At 41.3% G+C, this 20,817-nt stretch overlaps 1 protein-coding gene across 1 annotated transcript in view; it reads right to left on the reverse strand.

Moving 5' to 3' along the window:
* Positions 1 to 1,919: 1,919 nt before the first annotated feature.
* Positions 1,920 to 20,817, reverse strand: part of OPTN (optineurin) — a 22,027-nt gene continuing 3,129 nt past the window's right edge. Inside the window, exons 4-13 of the mRNA XM_018553715.1 lie at positions 20,635 to 20,711; positions 19,223 to 19,354; positions 16,410 to 16,515; positions 15,073 to 15,188; positions 12,704 to 12,853; positions 11,434 to 11,506; positions 8,612 to 8,770; positions 6,411 to 6,535; positions 3,864 to 3,931; positions 1,920 to 2,082 (exon numbers count right to left, since the gene is read on the reverse strand). Coding sequence (XP_018409217.1) covers positions 1,976 to 2,082; positions 3,864 to 3,931; positions 6,411 to 6,535; positions 8,612 to 8,770; positions 11,434 to 11,506; positions 12,704 to 12,853; positions 15,073 to 15,188; positions 16,410 to 16,515; positions 19,223 to 19,354; positions 20,635 to 20,711 — 1,113 coding nt within the window. The 3' untranslated portion in view covers positions 1,920 to 1,975. The remainder of the gene's footprint in view (positions 2,083 to 3,863; positions 3,932 to 6,410; positions 6,536 to 8,611; positions 8,771 to 11,433; positions 11,507 to 12,703; positions 12,854 to 15,072; positions 15,189 to 16,409; positions 16,516 to 19,222; positions 19,355 to 20,634; positions 20,712 to 20,817) is intronic.

Raw genomic sequence — 20,817 nt, forward strand, 5'->3', positions numbered from 1 at the left:
AAGATAATTTAGGACTGTAGAGATGAGTAGCAGCCATATGAAAAGGTGATTATTTCCAAATATTAATGTAAGGCCCTGTACACAAGTTCCAGAATTGTGAAAGGTATTCCCATGTTTAATGTACTACTTTTCCATTGGGTGAAAAAAAAGTAAAGCACTTAATGTAGAGGATTGACTCAATGAAGTACTTGCCAATCCTCACTTAAACACCCATGCTTTTTACACAAAGACTAACGCTCGGCTCTTACATAGAGTAAGATAGCCCTCATAATCCAAAAATCATGATCCCAAGCACCTTGCACTTACTAGTGTATATGTTCCCACTCATGCAATAGTTTTCACATATAGACTGTCTTGTAAATGAAGAGCGAGCTATTAAACTGTATAATTATTCACAAAGAATTGTATGTTTTACTCTGTAGATTTATTTACATGTAAGCATTCTTACAGTTAAACCTTTAAAATGTACAAATTTGTAAAAATGACAAATCACTCTTTACATTTTATTATACAGTTATCTCTCTGCCAACAGTCAAATCTGTTTCTACCTATTACCGTCTAAGTGAATGCAGAATAATAAAAGAAATTATTATTTGGTTAACTGGTAATTGCATTTAGTTTTGTATCTTATCATTTGTTTTCAACGTTCATGTAACTGCACAGTGTTCCTTGTGCTCCCTCTTCTGTATATAGCAGATAGCATATCAGATTAGTGAGCAAGTAGGACGTATAACATCACACACAGCAGGGAATGTACTTCCTTATGGGTGTATCCTCCGTTCCAAAAGGGTGTTTGACAGTGGGGGTACTGCTGGTTTGGGCGAGGGGCATGAACTGACTGCATGGTGACACAGCATCCTGTATTTTCAAACAAGTAGCTGGATCTGTTTCTGTGCTTGGCATGGTCAGAATGAAGGGGTGCTGGCAAAATCGCCAAGTATTTGGAAGGAATTAAAGCTGTCAAACAGGCTAGATTTACCTGAAACAAAATTTGGGGGCATAACATACACTTTAGAGCAAAACTCCGGGGGGAAATCTTAACCCTTGCAGTAGGGCTACCCCTGCACTGCAACAGTTAAGTGCTTGTTTGTGTCTAGGTAAAAAAGTTATACTCATCGATCCTCTGAACGTGCTGGAAGACCGATCCCTTCCACCTCGCGCCCTCCTCCGCTGCAGCGATCTAAGGATCCTCCTGTCATTGCGGTCCACACAGAGTATAGGACCCGAGGATGCCAAAAGACAACACTATCACTGCAGCGGAGATATAAACAAGGACTTAATCCTTGCAGTGCAGGGGTAGCTCCACTTCAAGGGTTAGGAAATGCTTTCGCCCTGGAATTCTTCTTTAAAGTCCTTTTCACCCAGTTATGTAATATGACGTTGTATAGTAGCTCCAAGATACCTAACATTTAAGAGCTATTAGAAGCAAGTGGGTCTGAGATATAGAAATATAAAAAAATGCTGTCATAGGAAACTTAGACGTAAGGTTATGTAAAGAAGGATGCAAAAATTGAGGCATGGCACTTTAAGGAATTGCTTTAGGTTTTCTGAATGCAGCTTTACACACTTAGATATGAGGCACAATTAATTGATGCTTAGGATAAGGTGAGCAGAGAACTTTGCATTGAAAATGATTATTGCATATGAAAAAGCAGCGACAGCAAAAAATGATGATGCAGCACACTTTGACTATCTAATATGTAAATGTGAGATCTTTGTATGCTTCAGAAGCGGAAAGTAACACCCTTTAACTGGTTGTAACATATTTGCAACATAGATTGAATATGTATATGCCAGATACTATTGTCTTGCCTTGGTGCGCAGTCCTGAATGGTTGAAGCACTAATAGACTTAGTGGTTTCTACTTTATAGAAACGGTAAATTACATGTCATCAAGTAGATTTGAAAATGAGCTTATTAGACAGATCAAACATTATTACAGTTTCATTTTTCTGATGCGCTCAGCAGCGTTCGTCTAAGTGATGCACTCCATGACATGAATCTGCAGTGTGTCCATATCTGGTACAACCTTTTCACACTTAGGACACATATGTACACTTAGCTGCTCCAAGTTCTGTGCTCCTGCAAAAAAAATAACCTGTTACCATTACTAAACAATACAGACAAAGCTCCAAAAGTAGTAGAATTGATGTTTATACATATTTAGTGACAAAAGCATGTTTTTACATTTCTGGTATCTACAAGATATTGGCATTTTTCAGCTGCTGTTGCTCCTTCATGTAAAAGTGTTTCATATTGCTAAACTCCAGTCAGCACTAAAAAAATTACTATGTAGTGCCCTCTATGCTGCACAAGGTTAAATGCTCTTTTCATCTGTGGGAAAAGGTATAAGCAATATTTCTACCAGCTATGGTTCCCGGACATCATCACTTACAAATGCAGGACCAGCCATCCTGCATTGTACGGGAGGACTTAGAGGCCCACCCATATACCAGGACTGGAGGAGGACAGCAGGGGAATGAATAAATAAGGTAGGTATGTATTTCTGCTTATTCCTTTCCCACTAGATGAAGCATTTAAGCCTTGCAAGGAGGGGGGCACTACATAGTCATTTATTTGGTGCGGACTGATTTACAGCTTTAGATTAGATGATCAAAGCATGGTTATGCCTCTTTAGTGACGGTCTACCATTCCAAAAATGGGCTTGGTGATAAAAATCTGAAAAAATTAAGCCTGAAAACCAGTTTTTCTGTTTGCATAAAAATATATATTCACTCAATTTTCATTTTGGATAGTGTAGGAAAGCTTTAGAAGCTCTGGAGGGTTTTGTTTGCTCTGTGTCCCTCTAGGGAGGAGCACTCTTTATTTGTCCTGGTGACCACTGTTACTGGGACTGAAATCAAAACCAAAATAGAGGTTAGTGAAATAGAAAGACATTTTCAAATAAGGACATCCGTCTAGTGACAATTGCCTAAAGAGAGGCTTTCACTTCCTTGGGAGAGATCGCCATTTCACTTCCTACTTTATATTAGGTTGGAAGGAAAAGAACATATCCCCCATCAGACACAGACAGCACAAAAAAGAAGATGGATTTTAAGCTGGTCTTACATAAATTGGATTTTGGACAATTTTTGCTAAATCGGCCGAAATTAGATATGTGGGCAACTGTCGGCACCACCCAGCACAGCAAACTTTGATCTGACATTTGAAGGAGCCAGGTGGAAATGTGTCAGACAAACAATGATTGCAGATAAGTAGATGCAGTTACTGTTAAGGTGGCCATACACTGTACAACCATCGCAAGACCTTAGTCTTGCGATGGTTGTAAAGTGATAAAAAAACGTACGATCTGCCCATCTCGGACCGACAGATCGTACTCTTGATCATCGCAAGCCCGCTCCCCTGAGGGGTGGGCTTACGATGACTGCAATGAGGGGCGGGCTTAAGATAACTGAAAACGGGCTATGTGCGCGTGCGCACACCGGCCCGTTCGGCAGTTGTCGAACCAGCAGGCCACTAACTCGCCGAGAATCGTACGATTCCCGGCAGGTTTTCTAGCCTGCTGGTTCGACGGAAGACGTGCGACCGTACAGTAGAAACGGTCGCACGCCTTCCATACACTGCACGATTCTGGTACGATCGCGGGATTTCCCGCGATTCTCGTACGAGAATCGTGCAGTGTATGGGCACCTTTGTTGGCTGGCAGAGCAGAGTCATCCATTTATGATGTTTGGAGCTCACTGGGGAATCTATTGAATGATCTAGTCTACATGTATGGCCATTTCCAACTCTGCAAAACAGAAAAAAAAAAAACTTTTATTCTTTAACATGCACAGTGAAAAATAGCGGAATATATATAAAACAGATAAGGACTTCATTTAGACATGTTTTCAGCACTTTACCTCTTGGCTGCAGGTGAGGACCTTCTGATGAAGGCACATGGCGTCTCTGAAGCTGCTCTATGGACTGTCTATAAGAAAATATTTTCATTTGTTGTCAGTTATAGAAAATCATGGTTAGCTACACTCTGAAATGGAATAATTCTTCATAAAAAGAAATTACAAAATGGCATGTATACCAATGATAAAGGTGGCTAAATGGGGAGAGCTGTACTCTGCAGGAACACTAGAGTGCTACATGAGTATGGCTCCCAAAGGAATGAATGAAGCCGCGGCATGCATGGACAGGCTGAAGAGGGCCTGGCATGAATGTTTTCAGAAGCAAGGCTGTGCAGCATCGCACAGTAAAGATTGCAAGAGTAAGGATGACGATAAGTATAAAGACCAGGTAGGCTGCATTCGGTGGGAGGCTGCATGCAGTAGATTACAACTTGTACAAAAGATACCGTTGTACTTTAAGGCCAACCTTGCTTATAATACTGTTAAGTATATATACTGTATTTATAACTGAGCTGCAATATCAGATGTCAGCCATATCATATGTGTTAACTTCTTCAAGACTGAGCAACTGCGATGGAGCAAAAATTTGAAACTGCCGGACCCCATGTGTGTCTATGGGGAATCTGATGTAAATGGGCATGTGTCTATTTATGTCAAATTACCCCCGGTCTGGCACAATCTGGTCCATCGAAACGGATTAATGATCTGTTTTACCAGACCTAGCCAGAGCCAGGGCTCACATTCCCAGAACGATCAGAAGCCTGCAACATTGTTTTAGAATAGAAGCATGTAGCTAAATGTTTCTATTCTGAAACATTGTAGAAAAAAGCCAGTACACAAAATCAGGATCAGATCTATACCAGCTGTCAAACAGTGACAGCAGGTGTGGTAAATACAGCACTGCTATCACTGTCAGACACCCGATTCCTAAAAGAGATCGATTCCTAAAAGAGATCGGGTGTCTGAAAAAGCTTAAAAAGGAGAACTATGGGGTGTTTTTCAGTATATTGCGAGCTACAGCTCGCGGTATACGGAGACTGCCGCAGCCGGGACAGATCCCAACATTACTGTCTGGATCCACCCAGCTGCGTGAGTGACACCTGGCTCTGCCTATCTAGAGGCAGAGCCAGCTGTACCCGCCCCCCTCCCCCGTTTCTCCATTCAGAGGTGGAGGATCAGAGTGGGGAATCCCTACAGGGAGGCGTGACTGACAGTCACCGCTCTCTGCAGGGAGATGAGCGAGCGACGATATGTGTTCGCTCACTTCCCGATCTACTGAGCCGACCTGTGACAGTTTCATTGTCACACGTCGGCTAGAACTATGAGGTGCGTGATTTTCACTCACCTCATAGTTCTCCTTTAACTCTTTCATTAATGGATGCCTCAAAACGGAGGCATCTATTAATGAACGGTAACTTCTGCTTCTCAGCGGTTACTGGCATTCCAAAGCCCCAAATAGCTGATCACATACAGTGTACGTCCCCCATCACTTAGGCCCCGTTCACACTGAGCGATTTATCGCGCGATAATTCCCGCGATATTGCGGCTATTTACCGCGCGATATCGCTCTCCAATGCATGGCAATGGGGCTCTGTCCGTCGCTGTCGTGTGTCGTGCGTCGCTACAGCAGGACCCTTTTTGGAGCGGATTTTGCCACGATTTTAGCTTGCTCAATATCGCGCAAAATGCAAATCACGCAATTTGCGAATCGCTCAGTGTGAATGGGGCCTTAGGGGTTATCATGATTTGGCTAGAGCACACTAAGGGGGCAATTCCGTAATGCAGCATGGAGATTCAGCTGAGCTTTGGTGTCATTCTTATGCTCCCTATAAAAATGTACAGGACAGTAAGTTTAATAGCCCATGCACACTAGCCCGGGTGGGCTACTGTGATGCGACAGCTCTTGTGGTGTTTCACACACTGCCAGAGTTGTCACAGTTTACATTTTTTTCTTTTAACTTTATTAGTATTGTGCAATGTGTACACTCCATTTAGGTCCCAACACAGCAGCGCAATGGGCTGGGCTGCAGTGCTGTGACCTGCGGAGGTATCCAGTGCCCTGTGGAAAAATGCAGTATGTTTGCATGGTGAGCACCACCCATAACACCTGTGTACTGGTGTAAACAGGGCATATGGAAAACAATTGTTATATGTGCCCTAGTGGTTTGTCTGCGCAAGAAAAACCCAGGTCACCGCTATAGTGTAAACAGGTCTTAAAAGGAAGAATTATATGCTAAAGCTGGCCACCCACAGCTCGAATTTTCAATCAACTTTTTTGGAAAATTGTCAGTGACTGCAGCCAATCAGCTGCAGTCACTGTCCTTGTTTCCTAGTAGCGGCCCATGTACCAGCTGACAGAATACAATCCACGCTGTTTACCATAGATGGAGGAATCTATGCGTGCATGGCTGGCTGAAGTCTGAAGGCCAAGTTAGCTACTGCTGCTCTGTCTATTAAAATATATTGCAATAATATAATTCATACTATACACACACATTATTTCTTTGGATTTGAAAGTTAAGCTGTTGTTTACAATCAGATCATACCTACCTTCCCTTTAGGGATTCATTTTCGTCTAACATGAGTGCTAGCTGTGTTGCCAAGTCCTCCTTTTCTTGATGAATAGTTTGCCTGGCCTCTCTCTCTGCATGAAAATCAGAACAGTAGAGCTCGATCTAGGATTAGAAGAAGTATACATGAACAGTGCACACTTTACTGTACTGTTTTTATTTGATTCTAGCTTCTACTAAAACTCAAAATGCCTGAAAAGAGACAAAAAAGATGCAAAAGGTTTCTATTCAGCAGTATGTAAAAAAAAAATGGAACTTCCAGGTAAAAGCATGCGCACGTGCACGGCCCTCCCTCCTGTATCTGCTGTCAGTCAAACCTTTGGTGGGTTATGTGAAGGAAGGGGTTTCAGCACAGGATAAGCTGGATGCTTGGGCACTCTATGTATCAGTACATTCTAGTTGCATTCAGCAACAGAAGCGTGACAACACTGCCGTTGCATGCAAGGCATAGAAAGGCAGAAGTCACCATTACTCAGGAAGTGCCCCATTTTATTGTTTTCCCCCAGATACTGCAGACAAAGAATAACTACAGGAAAACTTTTTCTCAACTCTTGCAGTGGGAATACCCCTGCACTGCAAGGGTTAAGTGCTATTTTTTGCCTAAGTTCAAAAATAACATAATTATACTTTTTAAAGAGAAAAAAATATATATTGCAAGACCTTAAAAAAGATATGTTTCCTTCTCATCCATTCAGGGAACTGGTCCACAGTTCTCGTGTTTGTCAGTATCCAAACTGTCCAGTAGGTGGCAGTATAACCCGAAAGGTATCTGAACCCCTGTGTACCTCGTACGGAAAATATATTTTTGTACTCATCATAAAATCCTTTCCTTGGAGTCCACTGAGGGGCGCAGGTCCCACCCCTCTGTGTTTATGATCATTCTCTCAGGACTGCTTTGCTGGGTAGATTAGAATTAGCCTGGGCTGGCCTAGTTTTTTGGTTTTGTTTGCCAGTATCCACTCCCTTGTAGGCAGCAGTATAACATAAATATTTAGGACTTTGTTTCTTGCAACGGGCTCCAAGACAAGGATTTTACTGCTGGCTCTAAAATGCTATTTTTCTTTTTCATGAAGGTTTAGATACTTTAATATATGTTCTCTGAGCTACAGAAGGCATTAAAGATGCTTTCAATCATCCAAAATCAAATGGAAAAGAGGTCTTGTGTATAAATGTTTCTTCAAGTTACAATAGTCATTTAGTGGACAAACATTTTAAAATCCCAAGCTTGTAAATAAACCACATTCAACAGCTATTAATAAAAGGATGGAACAGCTTTTTTAAAGCTCTCTTAAGCAGTCTTCCACTTTGGTCTGAGAATATTGAATACATATCTTAATGGATGTGATAGCTGTAGCTTTAAACAGCTGTTGCTAGGTTAATTAAAAACAAAAAGGGCCCCTGCAAAGAATCAAGTTTAGCCTTAACTTTCCCAATATCCACTGATCTGTATCATATTCCACAGATACAACTAATGAACAAACTTCAGAACCTAACACTGCACTCTGGTTCTTCCCACCTGCCCCTACATCAATTCAGGACCCATTAGTAATGTAGGGGCTGACAGACTGAAAAGAGTCACTTTAAAACTCAGATATTTTACTAAATGTTTATTAAGTGCCCACTGAACATGTTGTTCTTTAGAGTAGTATTTCAAAACTATCATGAATAATAAATGCGTATTTAAAGCAGGCCATGATCCGAGAGTGCAAAGGCATGTTTAATCGGCCAGCTGTCACAAAGTATAAACGTAGCTCACCTGACCAAAATGTGAGTGATGAAGGGAGTGTGGGCTAAAACCACCCAGTGTTGCTTGTTTTGGGGGGTATAGGGACTATAATTCCAAAAGTGAAAATGAAAAGTGGTTCGGCAGTATGCTGCAGTCATAAATGTAAGATTGTCATCAATATGACATGTGTCATGTCAGAGATCAGCACAGTACCGAACTCTGATGTCACAGAAGAACAAGAATATTCCCTGCTTGTCATAGAAAAAGTACAGCACTGCTGTTGCCACTGCATAAAGCTTTAAATCTTTTGGCAATGTCAGTGCCAGTTTTAGATGAGCTTCTACAATGATCAGGCCATCTAATGATAAGGCCATCTAATGATAAGGCCATCTGTCACCTTGCAGACAACACAGCCAATCAAAGTAGTTCTGCTTTACCCGAATATAGCTTTTTACCTGAGCTTTGAGAACTGACATTGTCTCAGCATCTTCCTTGTGTTTGCCGACTTCTTCCTTCAGCTCATCAATCTCTAGCTGTTTTTTAGCCAGTGCCTTCTCACATGCATTCAGCTTTCCCAATAATTGTGTAAACTGAGCTATGGGCACTTTCTCAGCCTGGACAGAAAAGAAAGCACATTCAGTGATATGTAATGAAAAAGTGTCATTTGAATGATTGTTTCATTTTAAGGATCTAAGACTAGAGAAAAGATATCTATGCCACATATGGTTTAAAATGGAGACAATTTGATGTATTTCTGTTTATAGTTTGCAGTGTTTAGCTTTACCACTTCATCAGTTTTATAACCCTCATACACCACTGCTTACTCACCGGCAGACACCCTGATACTGAACCAGAAAATGCTCAGTGCCAGGCACTTCCAGGATCAAGTCACATCAGGAGGAAATTAATGACCAGCAGCTCACTGGGCTCCTCTGCTGGCAAACTGATGTTGTGTGTACAGCACTAATCAGGACTGGAGATTGCAGCAGGGGCGCATTTTCTGTGCTCCTTGTCAATGGATGAAACATTGTACAAGTGACTGAGTTATTCACTCCTACATACTTTAAAAATGTCAGCCATTAAAAACCTGACAGCTGCGGTTAGAACCATGATCAAGCTCCTGAGGTGATCAAGGAAAAACAGCAACTGCTTTAATCTGAGCTTAATAAAAAAAACAATGGAGTCAAATTCAATAGGATTGTCACATAGCCTGCAAAAGGGACTAAAGCCTTTTCTCACATGACAGAGATACATCACATTCAACTCCCAGGCCACCAACCCATTAGACATCATCTACAAGCAGTCTGGAAGTAAAAGAGTATTCTGAGAGGAAGGTATGCACAGTAATGCATTCAGCTGCAGCCTTAGAGCTACAGAACATCTTCACTGGTGGTGACTTCTGCTCTGTTTACTTCTAAAGTACAGTATACACAGTCATATTTTTTTCGTTCAACCTGGGAGTTTAACTAAACAAATATATATAACAGATTCCTCCATCCACGCTAAACAGCATGGATGCATGAATTCCCAGCTGATCCAGGGATGTCAGGTGGAAGGGTGCAGACAGGGGCACCCACTGCACGAACTTCAGATGGTTCATCAAATACCAGCCAAAATTTGCATAGTGTATGGCCAGCTTAACAAAACTCGAATAATAGACACTTGTTAACAACCCCTAACGGTTATTGGGTTTACATCTCCTGCCTGCTGTATTTTACAAACACGTCTGCTCTCTTAAAAAGGAGAACTATGGGGTAAGTGCTTTTCCCCATAGTTCTCCTTAGGGTAAAGGGAGGACACAAACTAGCGTCCTCCCGTCACCCTAGGCTCAGTATACCGCGAGCTGTAGCTTGCGGTATACTGAGACGCCGCAGTATACCGCAAGCTGCTGCTCGCGGTATACTGAGACGCAGCTGAAGCAGATCCCGGCAGATCTGCCCAGCTGCGTGACTGACAGCTGGCTCTGCCTATCTAGAGGCAGAGCCCGCTGTACCCGCCCCCTCCCCCGTCCGTTCCGCCAGTCAGCGCTGGCGGATCAGAGCGGGGAAGGGGGAATCCAGCCCCTCCCCTGTCACGGCAGAGAGCCGTGACAGGATCGAGAGGTGAGCGAACGCCGGTATGTGTTCGCTCACCTCCCAATCTACTGAGCCGACCTGTGACAGTCTCATTGTCACAGGTCGGCTAGAACTATGAGGTGAGTGAAAAGCACTCACCTCATAGTTCTCCTTTAATACTGTTCCATGCCGGGTACATAGTTTACATCTCCTGTCTGCTGTATTTTACAAACACGTCAGCTCTCCTAATACTGTTCCGTGCCTGGTACATAGTTTACATCTCCTGTCTGCCTAATTGCGACATTTGCATTTACACTGTCCAAGAGTCAGCGAAAATAAGTTTTTGGTAAAGTTCATGTAGTTAAACACAGGTGCACTGTGCTCAGTGAACCTTCTGCTTCTTTGGGAAGATAATTTCTAACATGAAAGCTGCAAACACTCAGCAAGATAGGCTTTATCCTCTGGAAGCAAAGTTGTCATGTTTGATTGAGATCATTTACTTCTGACATTCCCAAAATAGCAATACTAGGAATATACATTTAGATGGTGCGCTGCATTAACGCATGTTTTTTTTCAAGTGTTACCATGTGTGGTGTTAAAGCAGCCCATGCAAATGAATGATGTGCCAGAAAGGACCAAAAATCAGACATGCACCATTTTCTTTCTGCTGTAACTATGTTACCGTAAATTGTAGTGTGCTGCAACGCTTAGGTGTCTGTCAGGAAGCTAGAACCAGTCCTTACTGCTGAAGTTTTGCATGTGCCTGAGCATGGTTTTGGCTCCCAGAATTGTGCACAGACGTTTGCCTCTGCGCAGGCATGTCTGTATGCGTGTCTTTCTGGCACCCATACCACTCCTTGTCCTTGCACGCCTTTTCCACTCTCAAGGGATATTTGGACTGGATCAGCAAGAGAGGCCACCTTCGCCGTGGTCAGCCCCCCAAAAGGTGCATGACAGTATTGGAGATGGAGTAAATGTGCTAGGGTGCCGTTAATAAAGAATGGCACCGCAACACACTAACGCAGGTAATGTGCACGTTCCTACAACACCCCATACTGCAGAGGTTTCATTGGGCCCTTTACATATTGGTACAAATCAGAACGTAAAGATCTGGCAAACTACTGAGTGTCAAGAGATCAAAGTATATACTATAAACAGAAACATTTCATAGATCATAATGAAGGCCCAGTGAACAGATATGAAAACATGCATCATATATTCACCTCCGCCTTTACCAACAACTCGTAGTCACATTTCTGTTTGTCAGACGATTCCTGCAGAGCCAACATCAGCCTCCTTTTTGAAGAAATGGGAACAAAGTCATTTGTATATAATATAAGACAAACACAGGAAAAGTAATGCACGATGTTAATTCATCCAGTTTCACTAAACACAGTATGAAACTGAAATAAAATGTTAGATAATCCAGTGCCTGCTGGTAAGAGATTGAATAAGTTTATACAAAGGCGTAACTAGAACCTTCAAGGGACCTCAGGCAGCCGCTTGTTTAAAATTTTAGTGCGGTGTTCTATCAAGAACGCTGACCCAGTATCTGCTCTTACGTACAGACGGGATTGCCAAGGAAACCGGCATTTATTTATAAAGTATTCGTCTGTAATGTTTAATTGTGACCGTTAATAATATACCGTCCATGGCAGTAAATGACGGATGGAATATTATTAACGGTCACAGTTAACGATTTAAACAAAATACTTTGTGAATAAATCCCGGTTTCCTCGTTAATACTGGTCTGTGCGCAAGCGCAGATGCTGAGGTCGGCAAATTCAACTACGTCGGCGTTCGACAGAACACCGGTATCTTCGTTTAGTATCGGGGCATTTTCACGAGTATGAGTACTTGTGAAAATGGCCAGTATTGGCACTGGTGCATCCCTACTTAAAAATATAATGCATTGCTGGGACTTTTAGCGCTACATAGTTGGTGCTATTCTGAATTGCTGTATAATAATCATACAGCAATGCACAATACCAAAAGCTATGCGGGACTACAAGTCCCAGCAATACATTATAATAAACGTCAGCTATGCAGAATACCACCAGCAGCCCCCCCAGCCCCACACACACACTTTCTCGCGCCCCCCCTTTCCCACTCTAGACTTACCTTCCGTCTCCTGCAGGGCCCTCTTCCTCGTCTCCGCGACCAGGGCTATGAGGGTCCGTACACCAGAATGTGCTGCCCGGCAGTGCCTGCAGCACATTCTGTGGCACCAGCGACAGCCTCTCCATCCCTGCTGCACAGCCGCCCTTACATGCTGCAGGTAGTAGTGCGGCAGGGAAGGAGCGGCACGATCTGCGGGGGCCCTCTTCTTCCTCACTGGGCCCACCCCAAGTGGCGGAAAGCAAGGGCCCGGTCGCAATTGCGACCCCTGCGACCCTGGTAGTTCCCCCAGTGCGTTTATATATTAGTTTATCCATTATACTGAATAGACAGTCATTGGTTTGAACTTGCCATTCCAGGACAGAGCACGCTTACTTTTGTTCTTTAGTTTTGCTCTGCTCCATTCTGATTTCCGACTTCAAGCTCTCCACTTGGAGCTCCAATGTCTGGACAGAATATAGAAGCGTCTGTCTCTCATCTACTTCAACCTGGTTATCTGCAAGTTTCTTATCAAGAGACAAATATCTAGAAAGAAGAAAAAAAATATCATACAGTATATAGCAATTCCTTCTGGAACTGTATATCTAAAGTATATGAGTATAGATAGAGGTTTGCTCCTGTATTAAGACAGCGCTAGCCGTATTAGTGCGGAGAAAATATCCCAGCATGCTGAAATATTTAACACATTCAAAAAGCCAATACACATCCTTGTGTAAATGTGTTAGGTTTGTGAAAATATCCTCGTTAATGTACTAGTATGACAAAATCATTTGGGCTCCTGCAGACTGGTGTCTCTATAAGCTGCCAAGTAATTTGTGCCATTTAAAAAAAACACTACTAATCTTTCAGGTTGAGCAAGCAAACCATATAAGCCTAAACATTATTCATCAGCATGTTAATAAATAGATAAATCCAAGTATAGAATAATAAAAAACATCTAGCTCTTATATACTTCATTATATGCTAGAAAAATATATATCAGCACTCCAAATCACAAGATGCCATATGGCCCTTAATTCAGCTATGTAAAAATCAATACATTAGTTCTCTTAAGCCCATATTCTAATATTTGATGCAATACAGGACAGTGATCTTTAAATAATTAAGCATTATGACATTTTATGTTGCCTTCAGAACTGCAGAGCACAGAGTCCTCCAGAGAGATCTATTGAAGATTTCCAGACTGTATTTTTCCTCCTTACAAAAGGCTTGAAAGCCCAACAAAATAAGTGGCTTAAATAATAACAGTCCATAATAGAAGTCACCAGCGCTCTATGTGCAAGAAGTAAAGCACTTTTTATTAAATCGTCACATACGTCAAACAGCCAACGTTTCGGGGCCACGTAGGGTCCCTTCTTGTGGGCAACATAGGGACGTTGGCTGTTTGACGCATGTGATGATTTAATAAAAAGCGCTTTACTTCTTGCACATATCATCGAGTGCTGGTGACTTCTATTATTGTCTGCATCTGACACAGCGCCATCCGTGTTGTCACTTCAAGCACCAACCTTTCATCCAAGGTCTGTACGCTGTATGTAGTGCAGGTGATTTCGTATTATCGATTAAATAATAACATTACAGATGTTAGAGCCAAGAGCTTGGAAGAACTACATTTATTTAATCTGTAATTCTAGCTAAAGCGTTTTAACGTATTCCAAATCCATACTTAACTAGAAGAAGTGTCTGGTTTAAATTTAACCTTTGTGGCACCATTTGGGAGATTCTACCTCACTTCCTGCACTGGTGGCAGAACAGGAAGTGTGTGGACAGTATGCAAAGCAGGCAGTCCAGGCCCCTTGTATTAAAATAGTGGCAAGAATGTTGGGAATGCAGTTTAGAATTAAAGGGAAAAGAGCTAGAAAGAGAACGCCTTACAGAAGTGAGAGGTTCCAATGACATTAATCCAGGTAAGGGGAAAGAAGAAACTGGCAGTACAAAATGTCTCCTTAATTTCCCCTGACTTCAAGCTGCCAGCTTTTACAGGGTGGGTGCGGCAGGAAGAGCGTAACATCACAAAAGCAGACACAGGGATAATAGCATTTAAGGAAGGTATTGCAAGATTTCTGCCTGTAGTACAGCAGAGACAATACTCTACAGCAAGCTAACATATTTAGTTTAATGACACTGTATAACCAAATATTTCTCGTAAAGTAAATGGATATCAACTATAAAGCAATAAAAGCTTCCCTGGCTGAACATGGACACTTTAAAATCAGTTTTAGAGTTCAATCAGTTTTAAACAAAATATGAAAGCTTTAGGGCCCACTGCTATGCGTTACTGCAACACACAAAACAGTGCAGTGTGTTGGGGTGTTATTCATTTTTCAATGGCCCCCCAATGTACCTAGGCAGAGTAGTATAATGCACTTGGTTAGTAGTGCACTGCAACACCCAGATGTGAATTATCTGTGTGTTGTGGTGCACTGCTTAGTAAAAATGCTGCACGTCCAATAAAATAGGATTTTCAATGTGTTGGCATCCTGTTCAAAATGAATGGACTGCTTTATGGCATCACACGATAACACGTGTGGAAAAAAACACTACAACAGTATGAACGTGGCCCTAGAGGTTTCCCTTAAGCCAACTTACTGCATGAGCAAAACATGTTTTCTGGATTCCTCAGTAGTACTTGTAAATGCTCGATAGTGTTGGCCGTCTATCATTATACGGGATCGCATGAGCACCAAAGTCCCTAAACCAACCTTAATTATCTCTCGCCTATAGTTGAACATCGTTATATCTACCTGTCTTGCAGGTTATTCTTAATCTTCTGAGCCTCGTTTAACTTTTCATTTGTCTCATAAAGTTCTTTATTGAGCACTTCTACTTTCTGTTTTAGCATCTCCACCTCCTTATTCAGCTGAAAAACAGAATTAATGTCATTTAAATATAGTAAATGAGATGTAGAAGGCACCTTCGCCACCATGAACACATTAGAAACATACATTCACTAGTGATAAAGAAAGTTCATATTGTTATATACCCTGAGTAATAAACTTGGGGAATATATGCAAGGTATGGGCTCTATAGTACAGAATAATCGGGACATGGGCTTTTCCAGACCAACCAGGTAACCCTTTACTTGCTAAAAGGTTTGTGTTAAAAATACAAAAAAAACAAAACAAGCAAAGTGGTCAAACACAGCCTCTTAGTGAAGCTAATGCTACGCATTCAGCAGATGGCCTGGTAGGTATCTTAAAGCATAACTTTGCTGTCTTTACAAAAAAAAATGAACACCCTTTCTCTTGTCACCCATCACTTTTCTCCCTAATGCAGTGCTGGAGGTGCCGGGGATCATGCAACTCCTGTGTGCATGTGCAGAAGTTACATCACAAGTGGCCATTCAATGGCCGAAAAGTAGTGAAGGAACTCGGAAGACTACAATGAGGATGGCGGTGCCTGTGGACGGAGCAGTGAGTAACAGCGAGGGGGACAAAAAGGCAGGCGAGTCTACCATAATGTGCAAGTATGTTGTGCAATACAGTACTCTTAAAGTACAAATAAGTGACCGCTTATACTGGCTACCAGAGCTCAGTCCCAGACCAACCTCCGCTCACACATACTGAGCGCGGCACGAATACGCACGGTTTCCGTACATCTTCAGGTACTACTCTAGGCAGAACGCGCAGAAGTTGCCCAGAATATTGCACTTGTACTTTTTTGCGCAATGCGTGTTTTCGTGTCACACGTATGACGCGCAGGGGTGAACAAGGTACATTAGAATGTATTTGTTTTTGTGTTTTACGCAAATGTGTGAACGGAGCTTAAGCTACATTCACAAGGGGCTTATGCGGAAAGAACCTACGGATTCTAGCGGCATGAATCCCAGGTGTGCTGGTTCAGATGCGGTCACTGTGCCCGTTCAAGTTAATGACAGAGTGACAGTAGCTGCATCTGTCCGTGGCAGCTCATGGTATGGACTGGTGTAGAAAACACTGGATCTTATACATGAAAACCAGGTTGCTATGGGTTACAATAATTTTTGCCATATAAACATGCGTTTGATAGGTTGTAAGGATGATGCACGCTACAGTTCTGACTGTGTGACATATACGGTCCATAATTTTCAGAGTTTACTTACAAGTTCTGCAGCTTGTCTGTCTTCATCATTTTGTTCCACTATTGGATCAGTTTCTGTTTCCTTATGTATGTAATGTGATGATTTATTTTCAAGATTTGCCAGTCTAAAACACACAAAATACATTTTAATAACAACAACAATTCTTTAAATGGAGGTATACATAACTTTAAAGCAGCTATTAAAATGACACTAAACTCAGGAGTAAAATCTTAAACATGCATTCAAGTACCTTAACTATTAACAGAAATGTATCTTATTTTTGCATTACTTCTGTGCATTAGATCCTCAAATCTTCTCTAAATTCCTGCTGACACTGTCCTTCCTTCTGGAAGGTGGCTACTTTTCTTCCCCATGGCCCCTGGGTGTGTTGTAAAGTAACCCCTGCTCCAAGCTCACTCCTGTGATGGACTACAAGCTCACATTTAGTTTACAAATGTGTACTAACATTGTAGTCTATCACAGGAGTGAGCTTGGGGCGGTGGCTACTTTACAACACACACAGGGACCATGGGGAACAAAAGTAGCCACCCTCCAGAAGGAAGGAAGGCGTCAGCACCAATTCAGAGATGATTTGAGGATCTACAGGCAAGTGATACACAAATAAGGTACATCATTTTAAATTGTTGCTTTACTTGAATTTATTTTGAAGGTTTAACTCCTGAGTTTAGTGTCACTTTAATTTGTTATCACTATTTGTTTCACTCCAGTTCATTTGAACTGTGACTTTTATACACAAACCAGAGTTAGTTTACAAGGATCAGGAAATGAAAATATTCCACTTAAAAAGGGTCTGTCCACCCTTAAATGATAATTAATCTGCAGGCTTCTTATCTCCTGGGGACACTGATGACAGTTGCCCATGGATTCAATGTTCTGCAACCATAAACAGAAGCAGAGCTAGGAACTCAGGAAGGGAAATGTTCAGTTGGGGGGGTCTTTAAAGAATATAAAAAAACCCTATGAAGATTCAACCCACCAACATCTACTCAGTTTTAAGATGACTGACCAGTTCACTAGCTTGCACAATTTACAATTAGACTGCTGGTAATAAAATGCTTTCATATTATTTTCTGAGGTTATATACATATGAGAGATCACCAGTTATCAAAAATGCTTTGTTATCTTAATGATCAATTAAATATTCTTAATAAGTTTCACAGTCCTACGAGAAAGCCCCACTTCCTGCCCTTCGATAGTAATTAGAAGAAGCACTGATCATCACTGTTATTTTCCAGCCAGATGCGGACTATGCAGAGCTGTGGCTCTGTCGACTGCCTCCCTTATAAAGTAGCGCATAATTACATCTTTGGTGTGTAACTGTCTACTTAGGAGGAGGGGAGAGATATAAAGATATCAAGGTAGGAACCTATAAGAATAGAAATATAGCAGTTGACCATGGCGACTTGTTTTTGCAGGCGCCAAGGCTATCATCCTGATCCTGGCTTCAGTCTTTTCACACTTGACTGGCTGCATACTTGTTCCAGATTAGTAACTCTTTAGCAAGTAAAACAAAGTGCAGGATGACACAGCTGGATCCTGCAACTCTCTCATTAGTAAAGAAAAGTGCAGGAAGACACTACTGAATCCTACACCTCTCTAGCTAGTAAAACAAAGTGCAGGATGGCACCACTGGGTCCTGCACCTCACAGGCCAGTAAAGCAAAGTGCAGGATGACTCAGCTGGATCCTGCAACTCTCTTATTAGTAAAGTAAAGTGCAGGAAGACATTGCTGGATCATGCATCTCCCATGCTAGCAAAGCAAAGTGCAGGATTACACTGTTGGATCATGTACCTCTCAGGCTAGTAAAGAATAGTGTAGAATGACTGGATCCTGCATCTTTAAAAGCAAGTTAGCAATGGCAGCTTCCAAAATTCTGTCCTCATATGTTCACTTTAAACCTGCTTATGTTAAGGTCTAGTGACTGAATTTATTTTCCTTGTCCAGGAAATACAAATAGTACCAATTATTAAAACTAGCAGAACTTTCTTATTATATAATTCTCTACATTTACATACTAAATCTCCGATAGCTACAATCCAGACAAGACAAAATGTAAAAGAATTCATAAATAAGTCTTGTTGGAATTACTCAATTATCTAGTGTGAAAGCTCACCATTGCAGTGCACATTTAATTATACCATTACACAAAAGACTAAGAAAAGCTTATTTAGAGTTCCAGTGTAATACACTCCTAGTAAGCAGACACTGGTAATCAGTACACAGGAGAGCCACATGTAATAAACTTGTTGATGGCACTCAAATGTATGAGCATTAGGACTGTAAAATCTGGTAAAGCAGGCACTGACTTTGCTGATATGTTTTACAGCATTGTGTACTACATTTAGCTATATAAAATTACAGTAATATTAATTCATAACAAGGAGTAGTAGTTAAATGAAGTTAGAATTAAACTTTTTTTTAGTTTTTGGATAAAGTAAGAGAGTTATAGCCTCTGTCAGGTTTTTGTCTGCCATCCGTGTCCCACTTTGTAGATTTTTCCTTCACTTCCGTGTCTCACAGTTACAACAGGAAGTGAAAGGAAATCCCTCCAGAAAGGAGGTAATTCCCTGATTTCCCAGGGTCACCAGAACCAGTGTGCCCATTAGAAAACGTCCCCTCTATTCCTGTTCTGGTGACTCAAAATGTATCAATCTAACGAAGACAGAGACAGCAATAAAAACCCGATTCCACTCCCTCTCCACTATCCAAAACAACAAAAAGGATTTGGGCTTCAGTTTTACTTTCATACCAATTGCAGAAGTCCCTTCAAAACCAAAAAGTAATAAAAGTGACCACCAAAAGCACTTACGTCTCATTTGCATTTGCCAACTCTCTCTGAAATCGTTCTACCTTTTCACTTTCCTCACGCAAGCTATGAAGAAGTTTGCTGACTGCCAGTTCTTCCGATTCTTTGCCATAGCTCTCTTCATTGGTAGATGTTGTCCTGTCATGGTAAATATTACTATTCAGGTATTCTCATACAATTGCTGCAAGTATTTCAGTCTTATGACAATTTAATGGGTAAACTGACATTATTGTGGAAAGTATAGCTATTAAAATTGATTTTGCACCTCAGTTTGCAGCCATCCGTGATTTTCGATGACTGGCAAATCACATTAAAATCCCTCTTCTCTGAACAATTGCAGCTCAATACACTTTGTAGTCAAGATTTTCCACAAGCCTCACAACACTGCACATGCAACAGAAACGCTACCTCTCATACAGAACGGCATTCCAGGGGTGTAAAACTCAATTTAATCGTGGGCCGCATCAACATTATGGTTGCCCTCAAAGGGCCTGTAAAACTATATAAAATGTATCTAATCTTTATCATAATTGCCCCTGCATTCGATTATCACTGGTTTTAGTAATAACTTAATACCTAGATCTGAAAGTAGAAGTCTAGGAAATGGCCTGGTGGGTCGGATTCGGCCGCTGGGCCTTGAGTTTGACACATGTGCTCTAGGTCAAATGACATATAGCTTGTATGAAATATGGCATCCCAAGCTTGCTTTTAGATGTATAAGAAGTAAAAGTCCTAGTGCAGCCAATCCTATTATTTAATCAAACCTCCTAAAGTTTACCTTGTTTAGTCTGCAATAGAAAAATCAGCCAGTTACATTTATTTTCACAGAGTGCGAACATCTAAAAGCATGTTGGAGCTGAAACATGATGTACAAGTATGTGTTAACATAAAAGCTCTAAATTGTCTCTCATTGTGAAATCTTTTAGCAGTGTTGTGGCTTACATTTGCTATCAAAAGAAATGGGAGTGGGCAGGAAACTGTAATAATGTCTGCTAACATCATTGGAATATATTCAGATGACTTCCATAAACAATACCACATTTTTACCCACAGTACAGAAGAACTTCAGTTGTACACATGCAGGTAATCTGGACACAAGTGAAAGATCCAAGTCTATAACATTGTTCATACTTCTTTCCCAGCTAACATTGCCTCTGCTGCACTTTCAGGAATAGTTTTTATAGGACGTACAAAATTGTAGGTGCACTCGATATCGCTAAATTACTCTATGTAATAGCAACATGTAAATAAACTGAACCCTGATGTTTAGTTTAAGATTAAAAGACACAGATGAAGTATATGAGCAAGAAATAAAAGTGAAAAGGTAATGAAGCTGGCAGAAGTTAAATTGCTATATTTACAGCTTTCAGCATATACAACTTGAGTAGGATCTGCATTCCTACATACTGTACACATACCTATATGTAATCATTTCCGGGTCTGATGGGTCACCCTCTGCCTTTCTCTCCTTCACCTCTGCTTCAGTTTCTTTTCCCTAGAGCATGGATAGAGGAATCACAATTAAAAAGGGATAGTCCACCTTTGTGAGCGTTTTTTTATATAACACACATATATAGGGTGTAACATGAACACATTCCCCA

Source organism: Nanorana parkeri, unplaced genomic scaffold (assembly GCF_000935625.1).
Source record: "Nanorana parkeri isolate BGI_ZX_2015 unplaced genomic scaffold, ASM93562v1 scaffold128, whole genome shotgun sequence".
Taxonomy (NCBI): Eukaryota; Metazoa; Chordata; class Amphibia; order Anura; family Dicroglossidae; genus Nanorana; species Nanorana parkeri.